General features: G+C 38.1%; 2 protein-coding genes across 2 annotated transcripts in view; both read right to left on the reverse strand.

The window, feature by feature from the left end:
* Positions 1–491: 491 nt before the first annotated feature.
* Positions 492–15484, reverse strand: part of LOC139808926 (CCR4-NOT transcription complex subunit 6-like) — a 386829-nt gene continuing 371836 nt past the window's right edge. Inside the window, exons 4-5 of the transcript XR_011730978.1 lie at positions 780–941; positions 492–678 (exon numbers count right to left, since the gene is read on the reverse strand). The gene's annotated coding sequence lies outside the window, so the exon portion shown is untranslated. The remainder of the gene's footprint in view (positions 679–779; positions 942–15484) is intronic.
* LOC139817557 (uncharacterized) lies at positions 11467–12438 on the reverse strand. Its single transcript, XM_071785756.1, has one exon. It carries the CDS (start codon positions 12415–12417, stop codon positions 11476–11478), a length of 942 nt encoding a protein of 313 aa, XP_071641857.1. The 5' UTR covers positions 12418–12438; the 3' UTR covers positions 11467–11475.

Below are 15484 nucleotides of genomic sequence, written 5' to 3' on the forward strand. Positions count from 1 at the left end.
ATACGAGGAAATCCCGATTGTAACGGGTGTACCGATCAAATGGTTTAATATCAGTGCGGAAGAGTGCGAACGTATATATTGACGCATACATCGGTTGGTGCCAAGAAATGCATTGTTATAGGAAATGTATAACAATTCTCGAAAAAATTCTGAAAGGAATTTAACGAACCGAGAATTTGCAGTTCCAAATCGTGATAAATATAAAACGCAAGCTTTCAATAAAGGGAAATATATAATCTCTAATTTGTTTCTACTCCTCTGTTACCCTCGACTTTTGTTGTAATCAGTTCATATCGGAAAACCTTTTCTACGATAAAAGTTGTCTTATTAATTATTATCATACATTTTAATAAATAAATATAGCAGAGATATCTTTTTACGATATTGTTTCATGCAATGTAAAGCAAAGATCATATCATACCAATTTTTTTATTCAGTGCGGACTTATCATTTAATACACATATACAATCAATAGTTTCATCTGCTTATAGAACGCTTGGATTCATCCTCCGATGGGGTAGATTTTTCAAGAATATAACCACTTTAAAATTATTATACTGTACGTTAGTTCGCCCTAAGTTGGAGTACTGTTCCATAGTTTGGTCTCCGTATTTCAAATGCCATCAGATATTGATTGAACGTGTGCAGCACAAATTCCTGCGTATGGCTGCTTATCGGCTGGAAAATCCCATGTCAATTACTTGTCATGATTACTGCGCTATATTAGATAGATTAAATCTGCTATCTTTAGAAAATAGGAGACTATCCTTTGACCTTACATTTGTTTTTAAGCTTCTCAACCACTTTACTGATTGTCCGGATTTGTTGGAACATATCTGTTTTAACATTCCGACTAGAGAAGACAGTATACTCCATCTTCCACATCGGGTATCACAGTACCTTGTATAGCGCAAATTCTTGTGTAAATAGGCTGATAACATCTGCAAGTAATTTCTCCAATAAGGTTGACTTTTTTGGTGACTCCGGCATCAACTTTTAAACGAAATCTTTCTCGTCTACTCTCGTAACTTAAATGCTCTTCATACTATATTGTGAAATTTTATTGTTCTTGTACGCTAAAGGGTTTATTACCCGTTAATAAAGTTTATTTATTGATTTATTTCTTTATTTAAATTGTGGTTATTATGATATCACAATTTGAACCAAAAATATGCTTAATTACGATTATTTAAGGGTTAATTATTAGTACAGTCTCGAATTAAATGATTAAAACAGATAGGATAAATATCACGTCTTTCAAATGACCACCCTGTACACAAACTCCCCGTGGACTTCAGTACGAGTAAATACATCCGCGTGACGTCGCCGGGGGCGGTCTCGCTCTGCGAGATATCGATGAATTATTTACTAGGAGTGCGTAGACATGACGCGCTTGGATATATATCTACATTTCTAGATCTTGTCATCGAGACCGCCTACCGACAACATCGTGTAGAAAGGATAAGAAGAAAGGGGAAGATAATGGTCCGGGACGCGTCACACGTGCGCCGTCCTCCACGTTGCAGCGTTGGCCAGAAAGTATCTGCGGCCAAGACAAAACGGAAGTGGTCCAAGTTACAACTCGAGTTACATAAATATTTTATGACTCCGTTGAATCGCGACACGGCAAGTATTTGCATGAGAATAAAGCGAGGCAAAAAACTGAAGGAACAATTAATACGATTATGTGAAATATTATTATCAGCGCGTACGCGAACTAGCGGTGATCTGCGTTTTAACGAGACATCGAGGGAGAAAGGACAATTACAAAGTTGATATAGAAAATTGTTACGGCCGAACATATAGCGGTAACGGCTAATCGCGTCGATATCCCATCACCTCGATACCACCTTTAATTAATTTACGCAGTAATTAATTCATTAGTGACACTCGGAGCGTATAATTCACTCGCTCGCGCAGAATTCAGCGAGTAAGGTAAATGCACCTATTTGCGTCCATGTAAGGGTTATAGCAGAATAGAAGACCAATATACGAGTATAATCTATTCCAATTTGATTAAAAATCATTACTGATTGAAAAATATATATTTCTTTATGGAAAAAAGCTTTTGTTTTGACAAATTGCTACATATTGCACCGGAAAATTCTAAAATTACGCGAAGGTATTATTGTACGTCGTTGCGTCCGCCTGATTAGTTTTCGAACGTATTTGCGTCCATTGCGTTGCCCCCTTTGCGTCAGGACGCAAACGATTTGACTGCACTATTTTGCGTCCGTCATGGTCATGGATAAAACGAATATGTATTGAATGTTTTCGGTCGCAAATAGAAACAGAATGTGTAGGGCCCCCATTTGCGTCTGCTCTTCAGAGGTTATGGTGGACTTGAATTATTCTGATAAAACTTATGTTACTTTATAAGTTGTGCCGCAGAAAAAAACAGTGCACATCGAAAAAGTGATATTTTTCGCATCATTCACGACAATTTTTAGCATGAATACACTGACGATTCAATTACTTTGAATATTCGAAGCAACCGGACGCACGCATATACATTAGGATGTTGTTGCGTTGCTTTGCTACTATTGTGTGAAATTAATAATTTACTGACCTTTCGTGTGATGAAATCACACGTTTTGAGTAGCTTGTGGAGCTGGATTGCTTAAAACACTTGGACTTACTTCGTGATTATTTCTCAGGATCCGCAACAACGATAAAAATGACAGTCACTTTCACCGTCCGATCTACTAAGAATTTGCCCTCAGAGCGTATACACAGATGGTCATTTACGGCGCGCACTATGAAAATTGAAACCGTGTTATATTTTTTTAATTTCAATGAAACACATTTTAAAATAGACGCAATTATAGAATATTGTCTATAGAATGGAATAAATATTCTTCATGAATCAATAAGTGTGGATATTAATTGATTTTATTACTTTTTAATCAGATTCGGACGCAAATAGGTGCACGGACGCAAATAGGTGCATTTACCTTAGGTTAATTTATGATTTCGCTGAAGCGGTAGTTCGACAACGAGCGTGAGAGAGGATCATAAATGCAGGTTACGGATAATCGCGCGTAGCGGGACGTAAACTCGCACTCTCCCCTCCCCATCCCTTTCTCCCTACTGTTATTTGTTCGTCGAATTATCGGGGAACGGCGCGCAAAGCAGTTATATTCGTCGTCCGAATTCTCCGTTTCCGCCCCGAGACTCGAGCGCGCTAACTCGCAAAGACGCCGGTGGTCGTTCCTCTAATTGAATTCCGGCGAAATTGCGACGTCCATTAAGCGCGGCACGCGAGAGAACACGAGCGACTTTTCACGGCGGCGGACGCCGACGTGCGCGCGCGAGACTTTTTCCGCGTTAAATTACTCGGCGTCTCCCTGAGCCATGGAAACAAAAACCGTATTATTGAGCGCGACGCGTGTCTCCCTTTTTTTTCTTTCAACTCGATGTACACTTGCCCCTCGATTTACGCGGAGTATTCGTTCCATTTATGGTTTTTTGTTACGCGGCTGAGAATCGGGTAAATGGAATCTGTCAGTCCAAGAAAAAAAATACGTAAGAGAAAATTCCGTGTATGTTGTAGAAATATTTATTTCACATTTAATTTTCTTTATTTGCACGAGGTGCAGAGAAGTAAAATTGTTGCGCGGATAAGCTTAACGTGCTCTCCACAAGTCAACCGAAAAAGGTCAGAATAATATAATAAGCACAATTAAGTAAGCTTTTGTGTGTGTGTGTGTGGCTCACTGATATATAATAATTTGAATAAATATCACAGACAGATATATTTTTTAAACGCAACTAAAATGAGATCGCATACAAAAAGTATTGCGTAAACAGTAAACGGAAGGATTATTTACCGCGTAAATCGAGGGATGAGTGTAGATTTAATTTTCATCTAACAGAGATTGAAGATTAAAAATGAGCGATCTAGCGGAGAGATTTCGCAGAAAGTTCTCCTTCGCGTATCCGAGAGAGAGAGAAACGCGACGATTTCAGAACGCGATGCGTACGTGCGTCCATCAGAGAGCCAGGCTTAAAATCCACGCGCGAGTCATTTCGGAGCGAAGTCGTCTCGTCGCTCGCATAAAGAAATCCGAACTCACGAGGACTGGCGCGGCTGACTTTAGACCCCGGGCACGTCCGTGATCCCCAAAGTGAGAAACGTCTGCCGCATTTACGTGTTCTCACGGCAAATCTCGAGGTCCGCGCGCGCGCTCGCGCGAGATCGCGACGATTGTGAAGGCTGATAATTCAAGCGGCGGAAACACGATTTTTCTTTGACCAGGCTTAATCCGCCGTTATACAACTCGGCGCGCGGGCAAATCTTATTTATATGCATAAAATACGCCGCGCGTAATGCGTGTCCCTCGAGCCCCCAGATCTCCTGGGCGATATACCCGGATTGTTCCGGGCGAGATATGTATGTTTGTGGGACACTCAGAGGACATTGCATCAACATTTAAATCTGACGAGATGTCGGGGGGCCTTGTACGTATACAACGAGTGAAATTCGGGGGCCGTTGGGATCCCCGACGTACGCGGGGCGTATTCACGCGCCGTGCGACACGATTCGCAAGCGCACCGGAATTCCGTGTATCCTCGTCATTACACCTGCCGGCCGCGGCTAACAATTCCATTATACGAGCCGGGCACCGAGGACCGCGAAGTTGCCTCCCTCGAGTGAGACGGACCGTTCCCCGTAATTAGATATTCGTAAATGCAGCTACCTCGGTCGACATCGTATTGTCGAGGCGAGTATTCTCCCGTGACGTTCATACAGACCGTCCGGTTGCCAGTATAGCCGCGCCGCACAGACTCGGTATTCTCATTCATTATTACTCTCCTATCATCACTAATTCAAGACCTCAATTACGGTTCACGGTAATTTGGGAGACGTTAGAATTAAATTAAGCGCATCTTCGATCGGGATACGTACCCGAAAGGGCATCACATCGTATCGCGAGAACGAATCTAATTCCCGCATATAAAGTAGATCCAGTAAAAACACATCTAAAGTTTAAATCGAATTCTTAAGTTCGTCTCTATTACAAAATCTCCGTCTGTTTTTAGAAAAATGAGAGAAAAAGAAAGTATATGCGCGGTCTGTTAAATCTCTTATAATGGCATGAGCTGTACTATAAAAAGACAATTGCAAAAGAATATAATAAAGCTAGACGTCAGTTTGAAAATTTTCAAGTTAGAACAATCTGGAATTCAAGTTCTTCTCGTTTGAAACATTTCATTCGTAAATCTTTATATATCGCAAAAGAGTGAAAAAATTAGAAATACTGCGGAGAGGGAAAAAGTTTGAGAAACACTGGTAATAATCCTAAGTCCACCATAAATCAGCAGGGCGATACGTATCGTGCAATATTAGCGAGGAGCAATAAAAAATGGCGTTTACAATTAAAGCAGCGGAAAAATCGGCTTGGAAGATATCTGAGAGGCAGGTTTACGGGTAACTCATCCCAGTTCGCGTTGGTAGTTTGTTCGTCCCTTTTTCATCGAGTGAGATCGCCTTCTCGTCGGTGCACCGGATGTAGACGCGAGGAAAAAGGAAGGCGAGGTGCAAGGGAAAATTTATTAACGATAACAGATAACGTGACGTAAGAGAGTTGCTCCGGCTGTGCGCGGCTGTGATGCGGAAAAAAAGAAAGTGAAAAAAGTAAGCGCGCGCGCGCAAGAGAGAGGGTTCGATAACGCCGGGACTGCAACGGATATCGCGTGCTGCAATTATTATAAATATCATAGGCCGAGTTGTATGTAGCGTAGAAACGGCTTTATATCGCTTTCCTGCGAAAAAATTTAAATTATATTCGTTTCCTAAAATATTAAATATAAAATTTATCAACTCAAAAAGAAAATCGAAACGGTAGAACCAGTCGAAAAATAATGAAAGAGAAATTATTACAGACCTGAGATTTTATATAATCCTTCTTGATATCTCTTTGGAATGACGATAAGTCTGCAGGAATTTAATAACAAGAATTAACGGACCCGTTCTCTGCCGAAAGAAACCCGAATAAATGAGAGACACGTTAATAATGTCGCGCAAAGCCGCCATTAAATGTAAATTCGACGTTATCGTGCGAAATCACGACGGGTAACGACAAATTGAATTGCTTCCAGCCGAGTGACGTCTCCGGCAAAATTTTTACTTTCGTTCCGTCTCACCCGTCGAGTAATTCTCTCTCTTGTCTGTCTTCATTCCGCGCCGACCATTGTCGGTAATGACTGCGATAAATCGCGCGAAATATCTTGTCTCAAAGCAACAATGGACGGCGTTAATTACGGGCGGTGAGAGAATAAAGGCACGTCGACATTTAAACGAAGCCACGCTATATCGCAACGATCCAGCGAAGGATTTTTCACGCGTTGCTCAAAACATGCCGAATGACAAGATGTCATTTCTTTAGCGGATGAAAATATAATAGCGCAGAAAACGTAGAAAGCAAAAATGAGAATTCAAATCAAACGATTATTAATAAATTGCAATGTAAATTAATTCATTTAATCCCTTCGCCGTTAAATATTTCTTTGGTGAACATTATCAATCTAAAAGCACGAAATATAATACAGGAACTTTATATAATTATGAAAATTTCGGAATTTAATCGAGTAAATGTGTCTTAAGAGCTTAAAAGTATTAAATTTAAATATTAATACGCGACAACTCTAAAGCCGTAATTCAGGGGAATACTCAATATATATAAATATATATATCTCTATTTGCATTGAGAAATATATTCACACTGAGAAAAATGTCCAGCAACTGTAATCGGAAAAAAACGTTCAACTACTTTGTCCGATCTATTTCAAACGGATTTGGAGCTGTCCGATGAAGTAATGCATGCCTTTATCCAATGAAATGTAATTTCCGATAATATGTGAATGGAAAATGAGTCGCCGTTTATTTGGTCGTTCAAATTACATCGGATTCATATCGGACATTGATTTCATCGGAAAAAAAACGAACTATTTTATCCGATTAAGCCTAATGTCCGATGTAATATAATCCGATGTGATACAATCCGATGTAATATATGTTATATCCATCAAAAAATAGCCGATGAAATATAATAGCCGATAAAAGTGATATGCGATGAAAAATTATCCGATGCAGACATCTCAGTATAGACAGCCGAGCGGCGAGCGGCGAGCGTGCGCGTACACGCCACATGGTCGTCCTTTGTTTCTGGCCTCTGCTCGGCACACGTCGCCCGCGGTCGAGTTTAGCGCCGAAAAAAAACGCGTTTCACGCGCAGTGCACACGGTGGTCCATTCGATATCTCCGCTCTCTCGCAGGATCCAGCGTATCCGCCCGATCCTCCCAGCGCTCCTGAGATCTTCGCGCACCGGAGCCGTGACTCGCGTAACGGCGGGACGAACCCGGCTCGGTTTTCGCGGGAATCGCGGGTCTCGTGTATCGTGTCCTGCGTTTCGATCTCGAGTCTCAACGTCTGCAGTGTTACGGATTGCCCACGTGCTGAGTTAAGTTCCGTTTTGCAAGTGTAGTTTTGCAAGTAATTTTTCATCTCGAGTCTGACATCACAGTGGTGCGGATTGCATCATCCACTCGCGCGAGTTGGCGAGTGCCGGTTTCCGCTATAATTTTCCGTTATAAGTGCATCATTTTTTTTTCGTGTAATGAGCGTAACAATGAGTGATTCTCGGAGTGATTCTATTAACTGTCTAACAACAATGAGAGCTATGCTGGAAAAGTTTAACGTGGAAGAAGAAGTGATGGACAGGTTTCCGATCAGGTCTATTAATCTATTGATCGGATAAGATATACTCGGATTATCCGTCTAAAAATTAACAAACGGATATTTTGGATCGGATGTTCTTTAATCGGAATTCTGGAATCGGATATCTTTGGTCGGATATAATTTCGATCTGATCGGCTTTCTTTTCCGATCGAAAAGATCGGAAATATCCGTCTGTTAATTTTTGTACGGATTATCCGATTATTTTGATCGGAAAAAGGCTGGATTTTTTTCTCAGTGCATATTCAATGCTCACATGATTACATTATATTTCGTAGACAATCTCAAATAGCACGACCACGATTCCACGTAATTTTAAATTAAATACGCATTAGAGCTCTCTCGTTCATTGTAATTGTCAGAAAATCCGACATTATTTAAATCCGGTCGCGAGAGCGAATTAAAGGAAATAATGGCTCGTGGAGACTGGAACATCGGCGACGACAAATCGAGCGCGCGCAATCGGCGAATAAATTCATTCATTCATTGAATTTGCGACAAACGTCGATTTCCGGTCGCGCGGTGCGAAGTGTTTCAAATAATGGTACACGATAATGCCCTCGTTAATAATGCATCGTTCCGATCGGAGCGGATAAATGAACCTGCGCCGGCCGCGCTTTGTTCTCATTAACCGATAATACGCTGCGCGCCGCAAAAAAAATAAAAAACAACAACGAATAAATTTCCGCTCGAAGGTACAGTGACCACCCATCCGTTAGATTTAGGTGGCATTTCAATCTTCCGGCGATTTCGTAGGAGGATTTCCGCGCGAATAAACTCGCGCGATTTTACGATGTACGTATGCAAACGTCACCAGCAATATCCTGCTCTCGAAAAATATCTATTTTATCCTCCGCATTATTACGCACATGTATATGATATTTACACAGGCATGACATAAAAAAACATGATATAAAAGACGTGAACGTCAAAATAATCACGCGATATTCTATTCAGCTATGTATAAATAATAGAAATAATTGAAAAGAAAAATTTTATTTAAGTCGATAACTAACGACTTCCAATAATTTCAAAAAGAAATATTCTATCATTTATTTTAACATTCATAACGTATACCTATATGTATTTATATTTTTGATTACATAAAAGATATGTCATTTAAAATGCAATAATTATAACGAAAGATTTTAATATAGTAATATACATATACTTTCGACTATGATGGTCAAATAATTAAAAGTAGGGCGATACTGTGTTTGGGGGGCTACTATAGAAAAATTCAAACTATAATACATCCGCAGCTGCAATGCTGATGTAATTTATGTCAGTTTAAAATCTGTAGCTAGTTTTTTTGCCGCCGATGTAATTATTTAATATTTATAGGAAGCAGATGATTTTATGATTCATATCTATATATCTATATATGATTATTGCAGATATCTAACAATAAATTGATTTCAAGTTCATCAAAATGAGCATTTGAACGGAGTTGAAAATAATTTCGCCTCGAAAATGAAACAAATTTGCACACGGCTCCCAGTTTTAAGTCGTGTGCTAGAATCGACTGCGAAAGTGTCAATATTTACATTTTAGCGAAGATCCATACGTCTCTGTTTTACCTTTCTCGGACAGTTTTCTCTGCGGCACAGCTGATATGACATACTTAGCAACATACACTCTGTGATATTGTGCGAATATAATGGAGTAACGCGGTAATCTCTGACAATGAGAAGAAGTTAGGTGTGGAATTGCAGAAGTGAATTCGATAAAATCAGATGAAATGCGATGTCTGTTACCTAAAAATGTACAGAAAAAATAGATATCATGAAAAATCACTACTCTATATTCACTAAATCCTACGTAATGAAAGCAAGAATAGAATAGAATAACGAAAACTTGGTATGAAAATATTACGCAAAAAGAAACAAATATGAAACCTTTGTAATTTGCAAAATTTGTGATAAATAATACGTTAATAATACGTAAATAATTAGAACGCCACTTGTTAGGTATATGCTCATCTACAAATAATAGTAGAAACACAAGGAGTAATTAGACGTGACTGTTTATCACATTTCACATTCGAAATCACAACATGAAATGCATTTATTGCGATCCCGTTCTTAAAATATTTCTTGGAACACTTGGCTCTTAAGGCTTTACCTCGGAGAGGTATAAGTAAACATCTAGAAACTCATAGAAATATGGGAAATAACATGGATTTAATGGTACAACAAACAACTGAAGAGAATGACACAAGTCATATAAGTACAAGTCAACAGACTGGTATGCATTCGCAAGTCTAGAGGCGGACGACAATGGTAAATATTACGAATATTATATAATTATAATAATATATCATCTTTCTTGAGTCACGCGCGCGCGTACATATCTTCATATACAATGATAATGCAACAATTTATTTATTAATTAATATAGTATCGTCAATATTAGAGTTTCTTCTATATCCGTGAAACCGTTCTTTATATATTGTATATATAATATTTATATCAGGGCTATACATGTCCAGATAAATTGAGATAATATAATATCAAAATTGTTCGGAATTGAAGGTATCCGTTCTTTTATGTCATATTTATACGTATTATAATGTATGATGGTTATAAATATTTGGATAATATAATATTTAAATTATTCGGGATAATTATTATTGTTTCGTTACATAAATTTAAATGTTCGAATTATCTTTAATAATTAATAGAATAAATTACTATATAACGGCTCTGTAATTAATCAACCAAAAAACTCGACAAAGGCAATAAGAGCCCAGCGTGATGTTTGACCGCTAAATTTAATTCAATTTCGAATACAATAACGAACGTTTCGACCCTTTTTTGGGGTCCTCCTCAGCGCAATAATTAACAAAACTTTACATAAGTATGGTAAGAAACAACCTTAACGCCGCAAACATCAAGTCAAACGATAATTAGGGCGGATGTGCACTCCGACACGTTCCAAAGCATCGTCGTGTAGTTTCCTGGTTGAAGTGCCAGAAAATTTGAACTGCAGAATGTCGTTTGTCATTGTGTAGCGATACCTGTGGACATCCGGAGTACCATCCACTCACAAAAAATGCAAGAGTTACAAAAGAAAAAGATCAAAAGCAACTCACAGATTCAAAGTCAACAATAAAGTCAGGTCGCAATGCTCGTCAGTCGATTATAAAACTTATTGTTTTATGATGAGCGGTGAAGTGGATGTGTCTTACAAACCGTTTCAACTGACAGTGACACGCACGATTCGACAATGTTATCAACTATACATACGGCGAGAGGTCAAGTTACAAATACCAATAATATAATGTCAAATTCTCGCAAGTCCCTACGATAACATTTACGTCACTTTACAAATACCAACAGTGTAATGTCAAATCTTCGCAAGTCCTTCGATAACATTAACATATGTTTCCGGTAAATTTTCCGTATCCGTCTGCAAATTAAGGCCATCTTTTTGTCTTTTGATGTAAATCATTTCGGAAATCAAGCGTTTGCTTAGCGACGGTTCTTGGTCTAAATATTTTAACGTCATTCCACTTAAACTCATGATTATGTTCTAATCTGTGATCCGTTATGACTGAATGTCCCGTACAATTCCTTCTAATATGCGAATCATGTTCCTTGATCCTCGTTAATAATTGTCTCCCCGTCTGACCAACATAAGACGCCTCACAATCCCCACAGTCAATTTATACACAACTTTTCCTATGTGATGTACTCGGGAGAGTATCTTGTGTACCCTGATATATCTATTCAGTTTATTTAAAACTGAAGTACGAGAGCTTTACATTTAGATCTTTAGTTAAATTCTTATATTTTTCAGTCAACTGAGGGACATAGGGTATCGTGAAATAAGGAACCTTATCTATCGAGTTCTCGTCGTCAGTATTGCAGCTATTAGAAAAAAGAAATTTCAATCGTTCCTGCATTACCTTAAAAATAAATTCTAACGGGTAGCAATTTTGTAACAAAATATGAATCACTAATTTAAGGTTTTTTTCGTGAAATTTAGGATGCGACAGCTTGAATACTCGATCTATTAAACAAATGACTGTTCCTTTCTTCTGGCAATGGGGATGCTGGGACAAAAAATTTAGATATCTCCCGGAGAAGGTAGATTTGTGGAACCAATCGAATTGCAAACGATTTTCAGTCCGGATCATCGTTATCTCTAAAAAATTCAACCTGCCATCCACACTGACCTCCATGGTAAATTGCAATCTCGGGTGAAAAGAATTGAATACCTCTAAAGTGTGAGTGCATTCAGTAGAAGGTATTGCCATTGCAATATCATCCACATATCTCTCATAGAAAGGTGGAGTGAAACTCAACAACTCAAGTGCCCTTTCCTCAAGATCCTGCATCACTATGTCCGCCCCTATGGGAGACAACGGGGAGCCCATGGGTGATCCGAAAGTCTGTTGGTATATTACGCCATTAAACATAAAAAAGGTTGATTCTAATACCATTCTGACAGCCAGAAGAAACTCCGATTCCGGGATCTTGCAATTGTCGGCAATGTATTTCCATCTCGATGAAATACTGTCGATAACCCTTTCAATAGGAACATTAGTAAAAAGGGAAACCACATCGAGTGATACAAGTGTGTGATCCTCCATGATATGAACGTTGGAAAGTTCTTTAACTAATTCTACACTGTTCGCAATGTGACTCTTTCCTTTTGGGAAGCTACTATACATAATCTTGTGGAGAAATGAAGCTAAATTGTATAAAGGACTATCTATTGACGAAACAATTATTCTGAAAGGACAATTCTTTTTATGTATCTTTGGGTAGTCCGTATGCTCTCGGTAATGTCCCATCACTACAGTACAGAAATCTATAAAGTGACTCTGATATGAAATCTGATTTCTTCCATCTCGTAAAAGTTCCCGAGCCCGCGTTGTTAATTTTCTAGTGGGATCTTTAGTAACTACTTTGTATGTTTCTTTGTCACCCAGTAATTCCTCCATCTGGTTATGTATTTATCCCTATCGAGTGCTACCGTTACGTTTCCTTTATCCGCCCTTGTTAACACCAAGTTGGGATTGTCTTCTAAAAAATTCTTAGTGACAATGGACAGATTTTTCATCATATTGTTATGTGCGCTTTTTTGTATAGTGTAATTCTGGAGGCTGTTTGCTACATTTGAAAACCGGTTTCTGAGTGTGGCGTGTGTTCTAACGGGAAATTTTTTTACATTATTTTCAATATTTTTAATGAATTCTATAGTTACTTTTCTTTATTCACCCCGGGAAGGCTAAAATTTTCTCCCAGCTGTAACAAGCCTTGAATATTCTCAGGTATGACTGTGGATGACAGGTTGACAAACCATAAGTAAACCTTAAATTAGTGATTCATATTTTGTTACAAAATTGCTACCCGTTAGAATTTATTTTTAAGGTAATGCAGGAACGATTGAAATTTCTTTTTTCTAATAGCTGCAATACTGACGACGAGAACTCGATAGATAAGGTTCCTTATTTCACGATACCCTATGTCCCTCAGTTGACTGAAAAATATAAGAATTTAACTAAAGATCTAAATGTAAAGCTCTCGTACTTCAGTTTAAATAAACTGAATAGATATATCAGGGTACACAAAGATACTCTCCCGAGTACATCACATAGGAAAGTTGTGTATAAGATTGACTGTGGGGATTGTGAGGCGTCTTATGTTGGTCAGACGGGGAGACAATTATTAACGAGGATCAAGGAACATGATTCGCATATTAGAAGGAATTGTACGGGACATTCAGTCATAACGGATCACAGATTAGAACATAATCATGAGTTTAAGTGGAATGACGTTAAAATATTAGACCAAGAACCGTCGCTAAGCAAACGCTTGATTTCCGAAATGATTTACATCAAAAGACAAAAAGATGGCCTTAATTTGCAGACGGATACGGAAAATTTACCGGAAACATATGTTAATGTTATCGAAGGACTTGCGAAGATTTGACATTACACTGTTGGTATTTGTAAAGTGACGTAAATGTTATCGTAGGGACTTGCGAGAATTTGACATTATATTATTGGTATTTGTAACTTGACCTCTCGCCGTATGTATAGTTGATAACATTGTCGAATCGTGCGTGTCACTGTCAGTTGAAACGGTTTGTAAGACACATCCACTTCACCGCTCATCATAAAACAATAAGTTTTATAATCGACTGACGAGCATTGCGACCTGACTTTATTGTTGACTTTGAATCTGTGAGTTGCTTTTGATCTTTTTCTTTTTGTTAACTCTTGCATTTTTTGTGAGTGGATGGTACTCCGGATGTCCACAGGTATCGCTACACAATGACAAACGACATTCTGCAGTTCAAATTTTCTGGCACTTCAACCAGGAAACTACACGACGATGCTTTGGAACGTGTCGGAGTGCACATCCGCCCTAATTATCGTTTGACTTGATGTTTGCGGCGTTAAGGTTGTTTCTTACCATACTTATGTAAAATTTTGTTAATCATTGCGCTGAGGAGGACCCCAAAAAAGGGTCGAAACGTTCGTTATTGTATTCGAAATTGAATTAAATTTAGCGGTCAAACATCACGCTGGGCTCTTATTGCCTTTGTCGAGTTTTTTGGTTAATTAATATATAGAATGTCCTTTGCATGACAACAATAATTTTATTATAATATCAATATAAGTATTATATTTTTAATTAAATTAATTATACATATAATAATTGTATGTATATATGAATAACTAAATATTGGAAGAACCGAATTCGAAAATTCGTTAATTCCAAACTATTCGTTAATCCAAACTATTCACCAATCAAGAGATAGAAAGTTGTAAAGTATGGTATGTCGAACTTATAACGAACAATATAAAGTATACCTATTCGGATAATCGGTGAATTAATAATATTCACAGATATTCCCCCTAATATTAAAATCTGGATCATATTATTGCCCTACTCTCTGTATGCATTATGTAATTTATATAAAATCAGTCATTATAACATCGATAGAAGCAATTTTTAAATATACTGAAATTAATTTTAAAAAACTATTAATGAAGACGTACCTTTGATATTCGCATTTGTTCGAAAGTTGATATACGATAAACCGAATTGTAGTATAAATAACGCATAATGGATATATTCTCCTTAATAAAATGGCATTAAAAAAGGCGTAATGGTTTATTTATTTAATCTCTAATCAAACTAAATTCCATATCCATTGCCATAAATAATCACGGCGACGACAACGAGTTCACCGTATTCATGTAACACACGCCGAAATAGCATACAGCGCGACATAAATCACGCGGCCGAATTTATGATGGACCCGCCAGATGGTTCCCTGTCGAGTAAATCGCGGAGTAACGCTATTTCTAGGACGAATTTCGATGGGAAGGTAGACGTTTACGCTCGAATCAGCCCATAGCGTTGTTCTGAACGAGTAATTTAATTAATAACCACGTTTTCCCCCTTTCTCTGTGAACTTTGCCCGACTGAGCATTGATTAAATGTCCTGCGAAAAAAAAGAATTTGATTACAAAAGTTTCGGACGGCTGGCTGACGTCCGTGTAACGCCTGATAGATTTCGACTCAAACGTCTCGTCGTGAAACTCTATCGATTTCTGTGCAGCTCGTTTATTTTCATAGTAAAATATTGGTATAGATCAAACGACTTTGACGAAAAATACTGTCAGTCAATAAAAAATTATGTCGCAACATGTCACGCAACATTCTCGTTTCTCGACGGAAATTTATTGTAATTCAAAGTAAGTTTCAACAAAATAAATTATT

Source organism: Temnothorax longispinosus, chromosome 1 (genome assembly GCF_030848805.1).
Source record: "Temnothorax longispinosus isolate EJ_2023e chromosome 1, Tlon_JGU_v1, whole genome shotgun sequence".
In the NCBI taxonomy this organism is placed as follows: domain Eukaryota; kingdom Metazoa; phylum Arthropoda; class Insecta; order Hymenoptera; family Formicidae; genus Temnothorax; species Temnothorax longispinosus.